At 41.0% G+C, this 20422-nt stretch overlaps 1 protein-coding gene across 16 annotated transcripts in view; it reads left to right on the plus strand.

Annotated features, from left to right (window-relative positions):
• Window positions 1–41: 41 nt before the first annotated feature.
• Window positions 42–20422, plus strand: part of CSPP1 (centrosome and spindle pole associated protein 1) — a 155078-nt gene continuing 134697 nt past the window's right edge. For 6 of the 16 annotated variants that reach the window (XR_004274474.1, XM_032296274.1, XM_032296273.1 and 3 more), the window contains exons 1-2: window positions 17007–17115; window positions 19268–19367. Coding sequence is in view for 15 of the 16 variants with exons in the window: in XM_032296274.1 (XP_032152165.1) it covers window positions 17017–17115; window positions 19268–19367 (199 nt within the window). In the remaining variant the exon portion in view is untranslated. Of the gene's footprint in view, window positions 219–288; window positions 311–340; window positions 501–1912; window positions 2116–7566; window positions 8121–17006; window positions 17116–19267; window positions 19368–20422 lie in introns of those variants that run through there. The other 10 variants (XM_032296267.1, XM_032296270.1, XM_032296280.1 and 7 more) reach the window with 8 other exon arrangements.

Below are 20422 nucleotides of genomic sequence, written 5' to 3' on the forward strand. Positions count from 1 at the left end.
TGTTTGTACTGCGCAGACTCGGCCTCCGCCATATTAAAGGTAGGTGGAGCCTGGGATGTGGGGGCCGGAAGGTGTTTTTGTGTGCGTATAGGTACCTTAAACGAGATAAGTTTGTTGAAAGACTAAAAGGTAAGGCTGTCTGTTGTAAAACTGAGCTATACGTCGTTATGGAAGCTTGTTGAGAGGAAGATAAACATGGCATTCCAGTTGACTTCAAGGTGATTCATTGCATATGCGTAAAAGCTAACTGGCTTGTGGTGGCTTGGCACTTCGCATGCAGATGGGCTTTTTCTAGAGATGCGAGAATGCAGTGGGTACTCCTTGATTGATATTACCATGCTTTTTTGCGCGTCGGTAAAAGTTAACATCTACATAGGAATTATGTGCCATTACTGATCTGAAAATGCCCAGTACTCAGTTCTTTTAACAGGTTACAGTTAAATCTTTGGCGCTGCTGTGAACCTCATTTGTCCCCAAGGCGTAATTAATCTCAGCAACTGGTTAGTTTTCTTCCTACACTTAATACTATGTTTAATTATTTTATTTATTAGTTTACGTGTTTTAGATTTTCTTTTTTCTCCATCTTATTCCTCCATCCGCGCAAAATTTTAAGTTTCAAGACACAGGGAGCAAGTCTGCTTTCCTTGTTTTATTCCCTAGCACCTAGCATAGGTGTTCAATATATTTTTTTTTCTGAAAAGATAGCATCACAGGGTAGGCGCGGTGGCTCACACCTGAAATCCCAGCACTTTGGGAGGCCGAGGTGCGCGGATCACTTGAGGTCAGGAGTAAGACCAGGCTGGCCAACATGGTGAAACTCCCTCTCTGCTAAAAAAAAAAAAAAAAAATTAGCCAGGCGTGCTGGTGCGCACCTATAGTCCCAGCTACTAGGAGGCTGAAGCAGGAGAATCGCTTGAACCCGGGAGGCGGAGGAGGTTGCAGTGAGCCGAGCCTTTTTTTTTTTTGAGATAGAGTCAGACCCTGTCCTCCCAGAAAAGAAATAATAAAAGAAAACAGAAAAGATAGCATTACAGCTATTAACAACCTGGTCCCTATGCATCTCTTCCAGCTTCATCTCTCTTTAGTCTCCACTGAAACTTTTCATTCTAGCAATGCAAATATCTTTACTTTGGCTTTGCATATGTGGTCAGCATTATTTGAAATGCTCCTTTCTAACTTTTTTGCTTGGGAACTCATATTAATCTTTAAATATACAGCCCAGTGATACTGAACACGAACTCCTTGACACTCCAGTGACCATTCCTTCCATGATGTCTCTAAGTCTCCGTAGGTGCTTCTATGACTGTTACAATGCGTTGAAACAATCAGTTAGAACAGAAACATTGGAATTATCGAATCCACACCACAGCTTGCGGTTTTGGCACTGACTTTCAGTTGAAGAAAATTTGCTTTAAAACCATCTCTTACAAAGAAATTTAGAGTAAAATAGTACATTAATATCTACCCTTAGTTCCACTTTCCTGGGAAACTAGACGTCACTTTTCTAGTGGTAGCATATGGCCATATGCTATTGGGGTGAACTGAATAACATGTTGAAAATGGTAATGAAAGCCTAGGACCCAACGTTGACCACACTCCTGGGCTAGGAGTAATGATATGCTAACACTTTTCCTCTCACTACCACCCGTCCCCATTTTTCTTTTCAGGCTCTGACATTGTTCCCAAGTTGTGTGGTGCCTAAGAGGTTGGAGAGGCTGAAATAGATTTAGCCTGAGTAGTGGCTCCCACGGCTTAACAGCCCCTGGGCTCAGCAGGAGAACGAGTTTTCCAAGTCCCCTGCCAAGGTGCGGGCGAACCCAGAGAGCGGCGGGCAGCTATGCAGCCTCCGGGACAGCAGGGGGAGCTGTCTGCCGCGCGGCCGCCTGCAGTGGGGGCGAGGCCGCACCCGGCGGTTGGCGAAGGGCGGGCGAAGGGCTCGGCCTGAGAGGCGGGGCAACGACCCGGAGTTTCTCACACTGTTTCGGCGCCGAGCGGTCGTTGCTATCTGTTCGGTCCGCGACTATCCTCTCTTGAGTACTGTGCGTGTCCCCGGTCGTGAGCCCGCTCTCCTGAGTAAGAGTCTGCCAGCCGCGGATGGGGAGCGTGAGCGGCGGGGTATGCCGCGGAGTGGTGTGGAGGGAGGAAGGGGGCCCGGGGCTGCATTCGGCGGAGCGGGGGCAGGCGCTCTCTCGGGGCGTAGGTCTCGAGGCTGTAAGGCCGGCGGCGTGCCGGAGTTAACGAGCTCTGGAGTCTGCGGGTGGGAGGGGGTTTCTTGTCCACCAGGGGGTCTCGTGGCTGCCGGACGCGATGAGGTAGATTCCCGAGTTGCGGGTGTGGAGAGGTGGGGTCCCGCGGCTGTGAGGCCGGCAGCGGTGACTGAGTTATGAGGGTTGGAGACGGGAGTTCCCTGTGGGCTGGGGTCTCTCAGCTGCCAAGCTAGGGAGGTGCCCTAGTTACGCTGTCCGGATTCCTGGGCCACCGCGGTCGCCGCCGCCCGCTGTGTTGTTGAGAGCTGGTTGCCTGACAACGCACTAACGCTTCCTGGTCAGCCACCTCCGGCGCCTGGGTGCGAACGGTGCCTTCGTTCCCTTGCGCCTTCTCGCCGACAGCTGTGCCTCAGCTGCTCGGTCAAGCCTCCTCGAGCGCGTTTCTTGCTCTTCGGTGCTTGTTATTGTTTACGTGGGAGCACTACTGCTCACTGCTTTGCTAGTAAAACTTACTTAATCTTCACCATAGCTCGGTACTATTGTTATCCTATTTTCCCCTGTGATTGCCCGGCTGCTTGAGCTTGAATCTCTTGTTTCTAACTGCCTTGATTTTAGGAATCTTATATGGGACTCGAATCCAGTTGTCAGTACATGTTATTAACGGGACTATCTTTTGAGAGCGCCTAGCTCTCAAGATTGTAGGATTAAGACGCTTAACTAGGATTTCCGGGAAGGCTAAATTCTGAAGTAAACCACCACCTAATGCTCAAACACCTTGGTTCCCTTGGAAAATGCAGGGGCCTAAAAACAGCCAATAGGAATTTGTAAAAACCTGCTTTTCCTTAGGCTCTATTCTGTGTGAAAGAATGACTTGTCATGTTGACGAGCAACATAGAAACTATCGAGGTACTTTCTTTTCTCTGTATCATTCTCCCTAGGAGGTCATTGGCTTTCTGATGATTAAATGTCTGCTGAAATGCCCTACAAGGATCAAGCTTTGGGTCTCTCTCTCTCTCTTTTTTTTTTAAAAGACAGTTTCGCTCTGTTGCCCAGGCTGGAGTGCAGTAGCGCCATCTCGGTTTTTTGCAACCTCCGTCTTCCGGGTTCAAGCAGTTCTCCTGCCTCAGCCTCCTGAGAAGCTGGGACTACCGGTACACACCACCACTTCCAGCTAATTTTTGTATTTTTAGAAGAGATGAGATTTCATCTATTGGCCAGGCTGGACTTGAGCTCCTGACTTCAAGTGATCCGCTTGCCTCGGCTTCTTAAAGTGGTGGGATTACGGCCCTGAGCTACTGTGCCTGGCCAAGGTTGGGTCTTCAGCCAGACGACCTTCTGGGAGGGAGGGAATGAGTTTAGACAGTAAATTGAAACAGGATACTTTCAGTAGTTTTTCTGAAATGAAGCTTTCAGACAAATACGATTTAACTTACACATTTGAGCAGATTTCAGATTATCCTTTTAACATCATTCTGACTTAGATTCTGATGTGCTTTCCTGAGTGGCAGGCAAGGGTGTTTGAGCAAGTGTTTCAGCAATTTTGCACAACCCAGAGGCTAATTTATGTTGCTGCCCTTAATCACGATTAAGGGTGTATTATTAACAGCTGCTGAAAGGTTTCAACATGTATATATTTATTCACTCTCTCTTTGTATCCTGTCTCCCAGCTTCTCTCTGTTTCCCTCAGCAACAGTATTTATGTCTTAGCAGTATTTAGGGAAATGTGTCAAAATTTGGGTGTACCCATGGGAGGAGGTTGCTAATGTGGATGCCATCTGCTAGGAGAAAGAAGAAGAACCTTGCATTCGGTAGATGGATCTCTGGATGGACAAGAAGTGAGAAATATTGTCCTGGTCACTTTGTCCCTCCCTCTCTTCTAAGGCTCTTTCACTGGCCCCTCCCCCCAACCCCCATGTTATCACACTTTGATATCTGTTCTAGGTCCTGTTGCTCTGCTCTAGGGTCCATTTTTCCAGACAAAACTTCTCCCACAGCCTTAATGATTATTTTAAACACTGCTAGATCTTAATTTCCAGCCTGGGTTCTTTTCTGAGTTCTGTTTTTCAGATTGTTTTCTTTATATCTCCAGTACATCCATTACGGGTATCACACATTTAGCCCCTAAACCCCTGTCCGCCACTGTGGCAGGGGGAGTTATCTTGTCCAAATTCGAGGACAAGAATCATGTGTGTAAATATATATATGCACATGCACATATATTTATTGTTGTTGTTGTTTTTGTTTTTTTGAGACAATCTTACTCTGTCACCCATGCTGGAGTGCAGTGGTGCCACCTTGGCTTACTGCAACCTCTGCTTTCCCGGTTTAAGCAATGGTTCAGCCTCCTGCCATGCCCAGCTAATTTTTGTAGTTTTAGTACAGGCAGGATTTTGTCATGTTGGCCAGCCTGGTCTCAAACTCCTGACCTGAAGTGATCTGCACATCTTGGCCTCCTAAAGTGCTGGGATTACAGGCGTGAGCCACCGTGCCCAGCCACATGTTATATTTTTGATCTCCCCAGCCTCTAGCACAATGTCCTGCTATAGGAGGGGAGTCCTTTTCTGTTTCTCATGCTCCCATAGTGGGGAGGAAATTTGTATTATACTCCTTGAGGGGTAAAGGATAGGAGCAACATTTTCCCATCTTTTTGTGACTGATGAATTTGTGAGAAAGAATTGCGGAAACTCATTTCTTACTGGGTTCTGTCTGTTTATTGGATTTGATTAGACTTAGCAGAATGGGTATGTTCTGGTCTGCTTATATCTATATGATAAGCATAAAGAGCCAAAGGTTAAGATTTAGAGATGTTGGTGTGAATTATGATAACCAAGTATCAATTATTGGTGATTTAAATCTCAGCATACTTTACATTTGGAGGCTCTGTTTTTAAGACATAAATCTTCATACATACAAAGATATAAAGATGAAACAATAAACAATAAAATAATTGATCTGTTGATTTCCTTTTTTTTTTTTTTTTTGAGACTGAGTCTCTCTCTCTCGTCCAGGCTATAGTGCAGTGGCACAATTTGGGCTCACTATAACCTCCACCTTCCGGGTTCAAGTGATTCTCCTCCCTCAGCCTCTGGAGTAGCAGACCACAGACATGTGCCACCATGCCTGGCTAATTTTTGTATTTTTAGGATGGGTTTTGTTATGTTGGCCAGACTGGTCTCAAACTCCAGACCTCAGGTGATCCACTCGCTTTGGCCTCCCAAAGTGCTGGGATTATAGGAATGGCCTGATCTGTTGATTTCTAAGTTTTAGGTTCTCTGTCATACTTTTAATATGCATTATTTGTTTCTTCTTAATAATATACTGGAATAAATGGTATTTCCATTTTATAGATTAGGCATAGAGCAGTTAAGGAACATTCTTGAGGTCATTTACATTGAGATCAATAGTGATAGAAATATATTTCAAACCCAGGTCTTTCAATTAAACTGTTTTCCTGAAAACTGTTCATCATTTCCACACCAAGTACACAGCTACTGGAGAAATAATACCGGGCCATGATGTCTTGAAAAAGTTGTGACTTTATATTGTAGAGTGTCAGAGAGATAAATAATCCCATTTAGGTTTCTTTCAGCTGATTTATTTTTAGCAACTTAATTCTTAAATTATAAGTTTTCTTACTCTGTATTGTACATGTGCCATAGATATTAATGCAGTCTCTGTGACTCACCAAGTAATTCTTGAATAATTGTGTAGTTGAAATATGTTTTATGTAAGCTGTCACATGCTTTTAGGAGTGAGAAAAAGAAAAATGTCTGTGACAGCTAGAAACTGGTATTGCTAGAAGCTAGCCTGGCATTCACAGTAACTTTGTGTTTTTCTGTTGAAGATAAACTGTTGTACAGAGCATCAACATCAGATAAGACCACTCTGTGTCTGTGATGGATCAAGACTAAAACATTGAATCATTGTGTCCAAACACAGACAAAACACAAATGTTGGGGACGATCTCTGTCTATCAAGAGTGAGGCCAGATTATGCTACTGTACTACAGCCTGAATGATCAAGACACAAAATACCAAATATTTCCTCTCCCAGCTGATATGAATAACTACTACTTGTTTGCCAGTTAGAGCATTAGTCCCTCCCCAGCCCCGCCACCATATTTTAGATTTATTGAGTGGTACCATCATAGAATTAACCCCACTTCTAATAGTGTTCAATCCTGAGCACACCACCATGCCCGGCTAATTTTTGTATTTTTAGTTAAGATGGGGTTTTGCCATTTTGGCCAGGCTGGTCTTGAACTCCTGACTTCAGGTGTTATACCCGCCTTGGCCTCCCAAAGTGTTGGGATTACAGGCGTGAGCCACCGCACCCGGCCTAGATAAATGACATTTTTGTTTAAATTCTGTACAAAATTTTATAGCAAAATATATGCATTATTTCATCATTTTATTCCTGTCAGACATAGACTATTTAGGAAAGTTAGAGGATTTTAAGGAGTGATTTTTCTAAACATGAAAACTTGTTTACTGTTGAGTTGTTCAGATTTTTTATTAGGAAAAGTCTTTTGTGACAATTAGCAAATTAAAAATGGCTGAAATAGGCTGAGCATAGCGGCTGGCAGCTGTAATCCCAGCAACTCTGGTAGCCACAATGTGGGAGGATCACTTGAACCTTAGGAGTTCAAGGTTACAGTGAACTCTGGTCATGGCACTGCACATCAGCCTGGGCAACAGAGAGAGACCTCATCTCTCAAAATAAAAAAAAAACAAAACGAAATTGGCCGAAATATATCAACTTTTGTTGATTTGAAATATATTTTGCTAAAACTATATGTGTAAATATATATATATATTTTATTTTTTTAATTTTTAATTTTTTTTGAGATGGGATCTTGGTGTATTGCCCAGGCTGGAGTGCAGTGGCATGCTTGTAAGCTCACTGTAGCCTTGATTTCCTGGGCTCAAGTGATCCAGTCCTCCTGCCTCAGCTTCCCAAATAGCTGGGACTACAGGATGGACCACCATGCCTGGCTAATTATTTTTATTTTTAGAAGAGATGAGATCTTACTGTGTTGTCCAGGCTGGTCTTGACTTCCTGTGCCCAAGTGATTCCCACCTTGGTCTCTCAAAGTGCTCAGATTACAAGTGTGAGCCACCAAGCCCAGCCTAAAGCTATATTTTAAAATCAGTGTTCCTTTTGGTAGTGAATAATAGCATGAAGTTTACATTATATACTGTTTACCTGATAAAAGTTTCAACATACTCTTTTAGGTAAAGCCTGCTTTCCTACAACTATATATATGTTTACATATACATATATGTGTATACATATTTTTTTCAAATTTATCTTTGTCCCAAACGTTAAGTTCACCAGATGCTTTTTTTTTTTTTTTTTAACTTGCTTGCATTTGATATTGTTCACCAGTTCTATTTTGTATCTCTTTTCCACTTCTCTTCAATGAATTATGCTGATTGGGTTTGTTTCATATCGCTGTTTTAATTATTCCTTTTTTTTTTTCCCCCAGCTTCAATTCTTCTGTCATTCCCTCAAGTGAACATTGCCTGGGGCATAGTTCTGGGTCATCTCTCTTTTTCCCTGCCTGTTCTCATTGATTGCGACTTCAACTGTTATCTTTAAAATACTTAATTAACTCTTAAACATCTCTAATGTAGTTCATTTTCTTGAATTTGAATCTTGAATTTCTGACCATCTGCTGGGAATTTCCGGTAGCACATCTTAAATGTGTAAATGAAACCTTTCTGAACCTTCCAACTTGCTCTGACTTACTTCTGTCTAAGATTCTGTCTACGTTTGGCTTCCAGGCCTTAAAACTTTGATCATTAGTGCCTTTTTTTTTTTTTTTTCTTTCTGCATACCCAATTAGATGCTGACTTTCCTGGGACTTTGGAAGATGTGTTTGGAAAAAAATTCTAGGTTAAATGAGGAAAGGTTAGTCTTTTCAAAAAATAGTACTGGAATACGCAAAAAAGTTGAGCCTTGACCCTTATAGATTTGCAAAAATTAACTTTGAATGGATCATAGATAAAATGTAGGAAGAAAAAAACTAAAAAACTTATAAAGAAAATATTTGTGATCTTGGGTTAGGCAAAGATTTTTTTTTAGATAGAACACAAAAAGAACAAACAATAAATTAATTAAAAATTGATTAAAAAATTCATAAATTGGACTTGATAAAAATGTAAAGCTTCCACTATTAAAAATGCATTATTAAGAAAACTTACAGGGGCAGGATCTAAGATGGCCGTTTAGGAACAGCTCAGGATTGCAGCTCCCAGTGAAAATGCAGAGGGTGAGTGGATGCCGCATTTTTATTGCCCACAGACTAGGAAATTCCCAGGCGAAGGAGCTCCAGGGGTCGCCAGTGCGGCTGTTTCGGCCAGCGCGGCTGTGTCGGCTGGCGCCGCTGCTTTGCCCAGTGCGGCTGCTTTGTCAGCGCCCTGGTGCAGCGGTTCTCCATACAAAATACACTAGTCTGGGTGCCCTTTTGGCTGGCAATTGGAGCTACGGGAAGTCGCCCATTCATCTGTTTAAAAAGGGGACTTAACAGGGAACCAGGACAGTAGATTCCAGGGCAAAAAAAGCGCCATGAATCTCAGTGCTGCTGTTTAAGCCAGCGCAGTGAGTCGTCCCACGGGAAAACACACAGATCCCAGCGCCTCTTCAACGGGCAACTGGAACACCAACTTTAAAAAAAAAAAAAAAAAGGCTCTGAGGCAGGGAGCCAGGCACTCAGGCTCAGCTGGTCCCACCCCCACAAAAGAACAGCAATCATAAACTCTCTGGATAGAGAGTTTCACAGCAAGCGCAGCTGAACCCGGGATGGTCCAGCTCTGTGGGGGAGGGGTGTCCGCCATTACTGAGGCAGCCTGCCACTACGGAGGTAGTCAGCCAATGCTGAGGCAGCCCGCCATTGCTGAGGCAGCCCGCCGTTGCCAAGGCAACCCTCCACTACAGAGAGACTCCGCCTTAACAGGGGCGGGCCACCATTGTCAAGGCAGTTCTAATGACACCCATATAAATAGGACTGCAGGGAAGTTCACTCAGCAGCTGGGCAGAGCCCACAGCAGCTCAGCAAAGCCTCTACAGGCAGACAGTGACTAGGCTGCCTCCTTGCTGGGCAGGGCAGCTCTGAAGGAAAAAAAAAAGAAGGCAGCAGCATAACGGAAACTCATAAATAAAGCCTTAAATCCCTGGGACAGAGCACCTGGGAACAAAAAGTGGTTTATGAGTTCTGCAGCAGACCTAAATGTACCTGCCCAGAAGCTCTGAATGAACAATGGAGCTCACAGCTCAGCATTTAAGCTCCTATAAAGAAGAGACTGTCTCCTCAAGCAGCTCCCTGACCCATGTATGTCCAAAGAGCCACCTCATAAAGGGGAGATCAGATTGACACTTGGCGGGTATCGTTCTGGGACAAAGATAGCAGAAGACGAAAACTGGTAACAACCCTTACTGTTCTGCAGCTGCTGCAGGTGATCCCCAGGCAAGCAGGGCCTGGAGTGGACCTCAGCAGACCTACAGTAGAGGGGCCAGACTGTCAGAAGCAAAACCAAGAAACAGAAATAACCTCATCATCAACAAACAGAACGTCCACTCAGAGACCCAATCTGAAAGCCATCAACTACAAAGACGACAGGTGGATAAACCCATAAAGATGGGAAGAAACCAGTGGAAAAAGGATGAAAACACCCGAAACCAGAACACCTCTTCTCCTAAAAGGGATCACAACTCCTCATCAGCAAGGTAACAAGGTTGGATGGAGAACGAGTGTGATGAAATGACAGAATCAGACTTCAGAAGGTAGGTAGTAAGAAACTTCTGTGAACTAAAAGAACATGTTCTAACCCAATGCAAAGAAACTAAGAACCTTGAAAAAAGATTTGACGAAATGCTAACGAGAATGAACAAAATAGAAAGGAATATAAGTGAATTGATGGAGCTGCAAAACACAATACGAGAACTTCGCGAAGCACGCACAAGTATCAGCAGCCGAATTGACCAAGCAGAAGAAAGGATATCAGAGGTCGAAGATCAACTCAATAAAATAAAACAGGAGGGCAAGACTAGAGAAAAAAGGGTAAAAAGGAATGAACAAAGTCTCCGAGAAATGGGGGACTATGTGAAAAGACCTAATCTACGTTTGATAGGCGTACCTGAATGCGACGAAGAGAATGAATCCAAGCTGGAAAATACTCTTCAGGATATTATCCAGGAAAACTTCCCCAACCTAGCAAGGCAGGCAAATATTCAAGTCCAGGAAATACAGAGAACACCACAAAGATATTCGTCAAGAAGAGCAACCCCCAAGGCACATAATCGTCAGATTCACCAGGGATGAAATGAAGGAGAAAATACTAAGGGTAGCCAGAGAGAAAGCTCAGGTTACCCACAAAGGGAAGCCCATCAGACTCACAGCAGATCTCTCAGCAGAAACCCTACAAGCCAGAAGAGAGTGGGGGCCAATATTCAACATCCTTAAAGAAAAGAACTTTCAACCCAGAATCTCCTATCCAGCCAAACTAAGCTTTATAAGTGAAGGAAAAATAAAATCCTTTGTGAGCATGCAAGTACTCAGAGATTTCGTCACCACCAGGCCAGCTTTACAGGAGCTCCTGAAAGAGGCTCTACACATATAAAGGAACAACCAGTACCAGCCACTCCAAAAACATGCCAAATGGTAAAGAGCATCAACACAATGAAGAATCTGCATCAACTAATGGGCAAAACAGCCAGCTAGCACCAAAATGGCAATATCGAATTCACACATAACAATATTAACCCTAAATGTAAATGGACTAAATGCCCCAATCAAAAGACACAGACTGGCAAATTGGATACAAAGCCAAAACCCATCAGTGTGCTGTATCCAGGAAACCCATCTCACATGCAAGGATACACAACGGCTCAAAATAAAGGGATGGAGGAAGATTTACCAAGCAAATGGAGAGTAAAAAAAAAGCAGGAGTTGCAATTCTCATCTCTGATAAATTAGACTTTAAAACAACAAAGATCAAAACAGACAAAGAAGGACATTACATAATGGTAAAAAGATCAATGCAACTAGAAGAGCTAACGATCCCAAATATATATGCACCCAATACCGGAGCACCCAGATACATAAGGCAAGTTCTTAATGACTTACAAAGAGACTTAGACTCCCACACAATTATAGTGGGAGACTTTAACACCCCATTGTCAATATTAGACAGATCAACCAGACAGAAAATTAACAAGGATATCCAGGACTTGAACTCAGACCTGGACCAAGCAAACCTAATAAACATTTACAGAACTGTCCACCCCAAATCCACAGAATATACATTCTTCTCAGCACCACATCACACCTACTCTGAAATCGACCATATAATTGGGAGTAAATCACTCCTCAGCAAATGCAAAAGAATGGAAATCATAACAAACAATCTCTCAGACCACAGTGCAATCAAGCTAGAACTCAGAATTCAAAAACTAACCCAGAACTGCACAGCTTCCTGGAAACTGAACAACTTGCTCTTGAATGGTGACTGGATAAACAATGAAATGAAGACAGAAATAAAGATGTTCTTTGAAACCAACGAGAATGAAGACACAACATACCAGAATCTCTGGACACATTTAAAGCAGTCTCTAGAGGAAAATATATAGCAATAAATACCCACATGAGAAGCAAGGAGAGATCAAAAATTGACACCCTATCGTCAAAACTGAAAGAGCTAGAGGAGCAAGATAAAAAAAACTCAAAGTCTAGCAGAAGACAAGAAATAGCTAAGATCAGAGCAGAACTGAAGGAGATAGAGACGCAAAAAACCCTTCAAAAAATCAATAAATCCAGGAGCTGGTTTTTTGAAAAGATCAACAAAATAGACCACTAGCCAGATTAATAAAAAAGAAAAACCAAATTGATGCCATAAAAAACAATAAAGGGGATATCACCACAGATTCCACAGAAATTCAAACCATCATCAGAGATTATTACAAACAACTCTGTGGACATAAACTAGTAAACCTGGAAGAAATGGATAAATTCCTGGACCCTTGCCTCCTGCCAAGCCTAAACCAGGAAGAAGCCGAAACCCTGAACAGACCCATAACAAGGTCTGAAGTTGAGGCAGCAATTAAGAGCTTACCACCACAAAAAAGCCCAGGTCCAGACGGGTTCACAGCCGAATTCTACCAGACATACAAAGAGGAGCTGGTACCATTCCTTTTCAAACTATTCCAAACAATACAAAGAGAGGGAATTCTTCCCAAATCATTTTGTGAAACCAACATCACCCTGATTCCAAAACCCGGCAGAGACTCAACAAGAAAAGAAAACTTCAGGCCAATATCCATGATTAACATAGATGCAAAAATCTTCAATAAAATACTGGCAAGTCGATTGCAACAGCACATCAAAAAGCTTATCCACCATGATCAAGTAGGCTTCATCCCAGGGATGCAAGGCTGATTCAACATACGCAAGTCTATAAACGTAATTCACCACATAAACAGAACCAAAGACAAAAATCACATGATTATCTCAGTTGATGCAGAGAAGGCCTTTGACAAAATTCAACAGCCCTTTATGCTAAAAACCCTCAATAAGCTAGGTATTGATGGAACGTATCTCAAAATAATAAAAGCTATTTACGACAAACCAGCAGCCAATATCATACTGAGTGGGCAAAAACTGGAAGCATTCCCCTTGAAATGTGGCACTAGACAAGGATGCCGCCTCTCACCACTCCTATTCAATATAGTACTAGAAGTTCTAGCCAGAGCAATCAGGCAAGAAAAAGAAATAAAGTGCATTCAAATAGAAAAGGAGGAAGTCAAATTGTCTCTATTTGCAGACGACATGATTGTATTTCTAGAAGACCTCATCGTCTCAGCCCAAAATCTCCTGAAACTGATAAGCAACTTCAGCAAAGTCTTAGGATACAAAATCAATGTGCAAAAATCACATGCATTCCTATACACCAATAACAGACCCAAAGAGAGCCAAATCAAGAATGAACTTCCATTCACAATTGCCACAAAGAGAATAAAATACCTAGGAATACAACTAACAAGGAACGTAAAGGACCTCTTCAAGGAGAACTACAAGCTACTGCTCAACAAAATAAGAGAGGACACAAACAGATGGAGAACATACCATGTTCATGGTTAGGAAGAATCAATATCGTGAAAGTGGCCATACTGCCCAAAGTACTTTACAGATTTAGTGCTATCCCCATCAAGCTACCCATGACCTTCTTCATAGAACTGGAAAAAACAACCTTAAACTTCATATGGAACCAAAAGAGAGGAAAAAGAACAAAGTGGGAGGCATCACACTACCGGACTTCAAACTATACTACAAGGGTACAGTAATCAAAACAGCATGGTACTGGTACCAAAACAGAGATATAGACCAATGGAACAGAACAGAAGTCTTGGAGGCAACACAACATATCTACAACCATCTGATCTTTGACAAACATGACAAAAGCAATGGGGAAAGGATTCCCTGTTTAATAACTGGTGTTGGGAAAACTGGCTAGCCATGTGCAGAAAGCAGAAACTGGACCCCTTCCTGACACCTTACACTAAAATTAACTCCAGATGGATTAAAGACTTAAACATAAGACCTAACACCATAAAAACCCTAGAAAAAAATCTAGGCAAAACCATTCAGGACATAGGTGTTGGCAAGGACTTCATGACCAAAATACCAAAAGCATTGACAACAAAAGCCAAAATAGACAAATGGGACCTAATCAAACTCCACAGCTTCTGCACAGCAAAAGAAACAGTCATTAGAGTGAATCGGCAACCAACAGAATGGAAAAATTTTTTTGCAGTTTACCTATCTGACAAAGGGCTGATATCCAGAATTTACAAAGAACTAAAACAGATTTACAAGAAAAAAACAAGCCCATTCAAAAGTGGGCAAAGGATATGAACAGATACTTTACAAAAGAAGACATACATGAGGCCAACAAACATGATAAAATGCTCATCATCACTGGTCATCAGAGAAATGCAAATCAAAACAACATTGAGATACCATCACGCCAGTTAGAGTGGCGATCATTAAAAAACCTGGAGACAACAGATGCTGGAGAGGTTGTGGAGAAATAGGAACACTTTTACACTGTTGGTGGGAGTGTAAATTAGTTCAACCATTGTGGAAGACAGTGTGGCGATTCCTCAAGGACCTAGAAATAGAAATTCCATTTGACCCAGCAATCCCATTACTGGATATATATCCAAAGGGTTATAAATCGTTCTACTATAAGGACATGTGCACACGAATGTTCACTGCAGCACTGTTTACAATAGCAAAGACCTGGAACCAACCCAAATGCCCATCGATGATGGACTGGACAGGGAAAATGTGGCACATATACACCATGGAATATTATGCAGCCATCAAAAATGATGAATTTGTGTCCTTTGTAGTGACATGGATGAATCTGGAAACCATCATTCTCAACAAACTGACAGAAGAACAGAAGATCAAACACCACATGTTCTCACTCATAGGCGGGTGTTGAAAAATGAGAACACATGGACACAGGGAGGGGAGCACTACACACTGCGGTCAGTTGGGGGAAAATAGGGGAGGGACAGTGGAGGGTGGGGAGTTGGGGAGAGATAGCAAGGGGAGAGATGCCAGGTGTAGGTGATGGGGAGGAAGGTAGCAAATCACACTGCCACGTGTGTACTTATGCAACAATCTTGCATGTTCTTCACATGTACCCCAAAACCTAAAATGCAAGAAAATAAATGGAAAAAAAAAGAAAACTTACAAACCACAGATTAACAGAAAATATTTTTACAAAGCAACTGAAGAACTTTTATCAAGTATATAGAAAGAAATCTTACAATTCAGTAGTAATAAAATAACCTGCTAGGCTTGGTGGCTCATGCCTGTAGTCTGATCACTTAGGGAGGCCAAGGCAGGAGGATCACTTGAGTCCAGGAATTGAAGGGGTAACATTGTGCTATGATCATATCACTCTAGCCTGGGCAACATAGTGAGATCCTGTGTCTGCAATAAACAAACAAATGAAAAAACTGACTGGACATGGTGGTGCTTGCCTATAGTCCCAGCTACCCAGGAGGCTAAGGTGGGAGGATTGCTTGAGCCCAGGAGTTCAAGGCTGCAGGTGCACTATGATGGCAACACTGAACTCTAGCCTAGGTGACAAGGTGAGATCCTGTCTCTAAAAAATAAAGAATAAAACCTAATTTTTAAAAAGGCAGATTTGAGTAGACACTTTCCCAATGATTATGGTAAATAAATGGATGAAAAATTGCTCAACATCATAGTTATCAGAGAAATGCAGATTAAAATTTTAGAGAGATACCACTAAATACACATAGCATGACTAAGATAAAAATGCCTGAAAATATGCCTTGGCGAGGATGTATAGAAAATGCAGTTGTCATATATATTCACTTACATTCTTAAACATTGGAACGTAAAATGGTACTTTATACTTTGAGGAACAGTTTAGCAGTTCAGAAATTAGACAAGATCATAAAGATGATCATCATAAAGGTGGTCACCTTGTCAGTGATCAAAAATAACATCACTGATGAGGGGCAGGTGAATATCATGTGCTTTCTCTTTGTGACACCTTGAGATTTTATCTAAATATTCCTGTGAGAATGCATAATCTAAATTTAGTCATGAAGGAAAAACACCAGGCACACCCCAGATAAGGGATGTTCTATTGAAAAGGATGGGTAGTAGATAGATGGTATTTAAAAATATCAATGTCATAAAAGACAAAGAAAGATGGTAGAGATAGATGTTCCAAACTGAAGAAGGCAAAAGAGCAGTAAACTACAATACCTGACTTAGATGGGCTGCTATTGAGTCAGTTGACAAAAGTGGAATATAGACAATAGATTAAAAAATCAATGTTACAGAAGTTGAATAAATATATTGAGGTTGTGTAAGAAAATAATTCTTAAGACACATACACGGAAGTGTTTAGGGGCAAAGGGCCCCTTTGTACTTTATCCTCTGAATAATTTTAGAAAAAATTGTGTTTACGTGTATGGAGAGAATGACCTTGTGTGCACAAGCAAAGGATGAAGCAAGTGGAGCAAAATCTTAATAGGGAGTTAATAAAAACTCTTTGTGTGTCCTTGGTATCATTATTGTAACTTTTCTGTAAGTTAGAAATTATCTCCCAATAGTTAAAAAAAAACTTTTTTTTTTTAAAGTTCTTTGGCTTAAGGATTTAAAGAGCTTTTTGTTTGCTTGCTTTTGTTTTTTTGGAAGGGAGGGCCATGTATGGACAGTGGTGGTAGTTTTTCATTTTCTTTTTATTTCAGATATTTTAAAGTATATTGGCTAGGTGCAGTGGCTCATGCCTGTAATTTCAGCGCTTTAGGAGGCCGAGGTGGGCACGTCACCTGAGGTTGGGAGTTCAAGACCAGCCTAATCAACATGGAGAAACCCGATCCCTACTAAAAATACAAAAAATTAGCTGGGTGTGGTGTCGCATGCCTGTAATCCTAGCTACTCGGGAGGCTGAGGTAGGAGAATTGCTTGAACCTGGGAGGTGCAGGTTGCAGTGAGCCCAGATGACGCCATTGCACTCCAGCCTGGGCAACAAGAGTGAAACTCTATCTAAAAAAAAAGTATACTGTAGGTTTCTTAGGGAAGTTGGGAGAGGCAGTAGGCAGGCATATTTATGATCAGTCTTAAGTTTGAACTTCTCAATTTGATAAGTGAGATTGAAAACTAAATGCGGACTAACTGTACATGTTGATAATTAGGCCAAAAATACTGTGATATAGATACGCTTTTTGAAAATTGTTTTTTTAAAGGATCTGCAAAATGGCTGATAATTTGGATGAATTTATTGAAGAGCGAAAAGCCAAATTGGCCAAAGACAAAGCAGAGTTGGAAAGTGATCCACCTTACATGGAAATGAAGGTAAACTTAATAATTTTCTTTGAACATGTTTTATTATAATTGTCTATGGAGATTACTCCTGTGTAAATGCAAAACATTCTCTTCTATGAGTGAGAATCTTCTGTTTTGTACTATGCTGTTATTCTGGGAGCCTGACTCCAGACAAGATTGCAGTAATTTTGAATGCAGTTTTTCTTTTGTGGTGTTTTGTATCTCACAGTGTTTCTCTTATCTCTTGTTGAAGAATTATTTGCTTCGTAAAATGATTATGAGACCAGTTCTATTACAAAGAACTTACACAACATAAACAGAACAGTGGTAAAAGCAAGTTTTTATATTCTGTGTGAAAAAGTTCAATTTATTGAATTAGTTTCAAAAGTTTTTTTTTTGAAATCTGCAAAAGTGGATTTATTAGGGTAATTTATTTTGTACTATTCATGTTTCATAATATAAATTTCTTAAAATAATTGGTTTTAGTTTGTTTGTTTTGAGACGGAGTCTCACTCTGTTACCCAGGCTGGAGTGCAGTGGCGCAATCTTGGCTCACCACAACCTCTGCCTCCTCGGTTCAAGTGTTTCTCCTGCCTCAGCCTCCTGAGTAGCGAGGACTATAGGCGCAAGCCACCATGCCTGGCTAATTTTTGTATTTTTAGCATAGAGGGGTTTTCCCTATGTTGACCAGGCTGGTCTCGAATTCTTGATCTGGTGATCTGCCTACCTCGGCCTCCTATAATGCTGGGATTACAGGTGTGGGCCAATGTGCCTGGCCTAAAATAATTGTTTCTTAAAGCAGTGTTTAAAAGGCTTTCTTAAAGCTTTCCTTGTTTGGGTGAAACTGATTTATTTAGCAAATATTTACTGAGGGTTGTATTAGGTACTGTGCTAAGCTCTGAGAATACAGCACTGATGAGAGTGTTATGGCACCTTCTCAAAGCTCAGTTTGTATCATAAGATAGAGCATGTAGTTTAATCTGTGCCATGTGATTCATCATAATGAGAGTCACCATTTATTTTGGTTTGTCCAAGATGATCTTGGTTTACCTGTTGTCCAGTGTTTTTTTTTTTTTTCTGATTTAGCATTTGTTCTGGACAAAGGTATCTTGGCTGAGATGATAAATAATATAGATAGCCTAATTATAAAGTAGCTTTATTCACATGGCTAACATTTATTGAATGCTAACCATGGACAAGGCATAGTCTTAAGAGGTTATATTTCATAGTAACCTATGAGGTAAGTGCTGTTATTATAAATTTTTCCAGATGAGTAAACTGAGGCAAATTAAAGTGATGAGACTAAGGCAGTAGAGTTGGTGAAACTGGGCTTTGATCCCTGACAGACGGGCTCCAGTGTGCATCCTTGGAACAAACATAATTGGTTGCCTTCCTTCCATAATAATCTCATGTACCAAGAATGCCAAGGACTTTCGATGTATCATTTTATTTAATCATAATATTCCTGTTAAGTAGGTGAAATTTTTTTGTTTTATAAATTAAGAAAGTGAAGCTCACAGGGGTTAAGTAATTTGTCCAAGTCCACACAGTGGTAGATTCAGGATTGGAACCTTTATGCAGCTCCAGAGTCTATCTCTTACCCACTCTCTAGTAGTTAGGACCAGCTTATGGCTTTGGAGTTACATAATTTGGAATACATAGCTTTAAATACAGTTTTGCTATAATTTCTAATATTAATTTGTACATAAATAATCTAAGTCTTAGTACAAGTATCACCTGCTCAATGAGGCCTTGTAGTTCCTCCCCCAGCATTTCTGGGCCTCCTTATTTTGATGTATTTTTTTTCCATAACTCCTTCCTGCCACTGTTTGCATATCACATAATCATGTGTTGAGTTCATTATGTGTCCCTCCAGTAGTTTGTAAGCTTTATGATGGCAGAAATTCTTGTATTTTTTAAAACTTGTATATCTTCAGTGCTTGACAAAATGCCTGGCACTTAATGGGAACTCAGTAAATATTTGTTGGTAAGTAAATGATTAAATATTAGAATATCTATTATAAAATTTAAATACCTTTGGTTAATTCCTCAAACCTTACACTTAGTTTCTTCTATGATGCACTGTGTAATTTCATCAAGCTGTTTAATTAAAATTTGAGATGGGTTGTATATTTCATGTTTTTTCCCCCCCTTGCCTTTGTAAATATTATGTCTCTTTCAGGGAAAGTTGTCAGAGAAGCTTTCTGAAAACAGTAAGATACTGATCTCTATGGCTAAGGAGAACATACCACCAAATAGTCAACAGACCAGGGGTTCCTTAGGTATGTCATTAGATTTGCTAAACTTATTTTAAGATATCCTTAGTGAGCTCTTCTGAAAGAGGTTTGTCTTGTCAGAAAAAAAGATTTCTTTGGAATCCTAGTAATTTTTCTTTCTGGAATCTTATATAAGCCAATATGGTCTACATATGAAATGGAACTCATACTGAAAACTTTGTACTTGTTTTATGTGATACTGCCTTGGTTATGATTTGTAGAACTTAAAGAAGTAGGTGTGTATAACATAACTTAAAATTGAGAACTTTAATGGAATTTGTGTGTCTATGAGAGAGAGAAGAGAAACTGTTTTATTTGTTGAATGAAAATGGTGAACTTGCTTATTTAAAAATTAAAGAAATAGGCCGGGCGCGGTGGCTCAAGCCTGTAATCCCAGCACTTTGGGAGGCCGAGGCGGGTGGATCACGAGGTCAAGAGATCGAGACCATCCTGGTCAACATGGTGAAACCCCGTCTCTACTAAAAATACAAAACATTAGCTGGGCATGGTGGTGCGTGCCTGTAATCCCAGCTACTCAGGAGGCTGGGGCAGGAGAATTGCCTGAACCCGGGAGGCGGAGGTTGCGGTGAGCCGAGATCGCGTCATCGCACTCCAGCCTGGGTAACAAGAGTGAAACTCCGCCTCAAAAAAAAAAAAAAAAAAAAAAATTAAAGAAATATGCTTAAAGGGTACAAAATGCTGTTTGGTGAAAGACCATTTTAATTATTGATGACCATGTTGGAGTTCTAAAGAAGTTAATACTGTAGCCATACTAATGCTTTGATTATGGTATGGTCTGAAAATATTTGGAAACTTTTTACCACATTTTTGCTTGCTGGTAGGTATGCATTTTTAAAAAAGAAAATATTTGAATATGTAAAAATTTTATTTATTATTTTAAAGACAAGCTTTCTCTCTCTTTCACTCAGGCTGGAGTACAGTGGTATGATCATAGTTCAGTGTTACCTTGATCTCCTGGGTTCAAGCACTCCTCCTGCCTCGCCCTCCTAAAGCACTATGATTATAGGCATGAGCCACTGTGCCCAGTTTGTATGAATATA

This window comes from Sapajus apella, unplaced genomic scaffold (assembly GCF_009761245.1).
Source record: "Sapajus apella isolate SASKATOON/1434 unplaced genomic scaffold, GSC_monkey_1.0 scaffold35, whole genome shotgun sequence".
NCBI classification, from domain to species: Eukaryota; Metazoa; Chordata; class Mammalia; order Primates; family Cebidae; genus Sapajus; species Sapajus apella.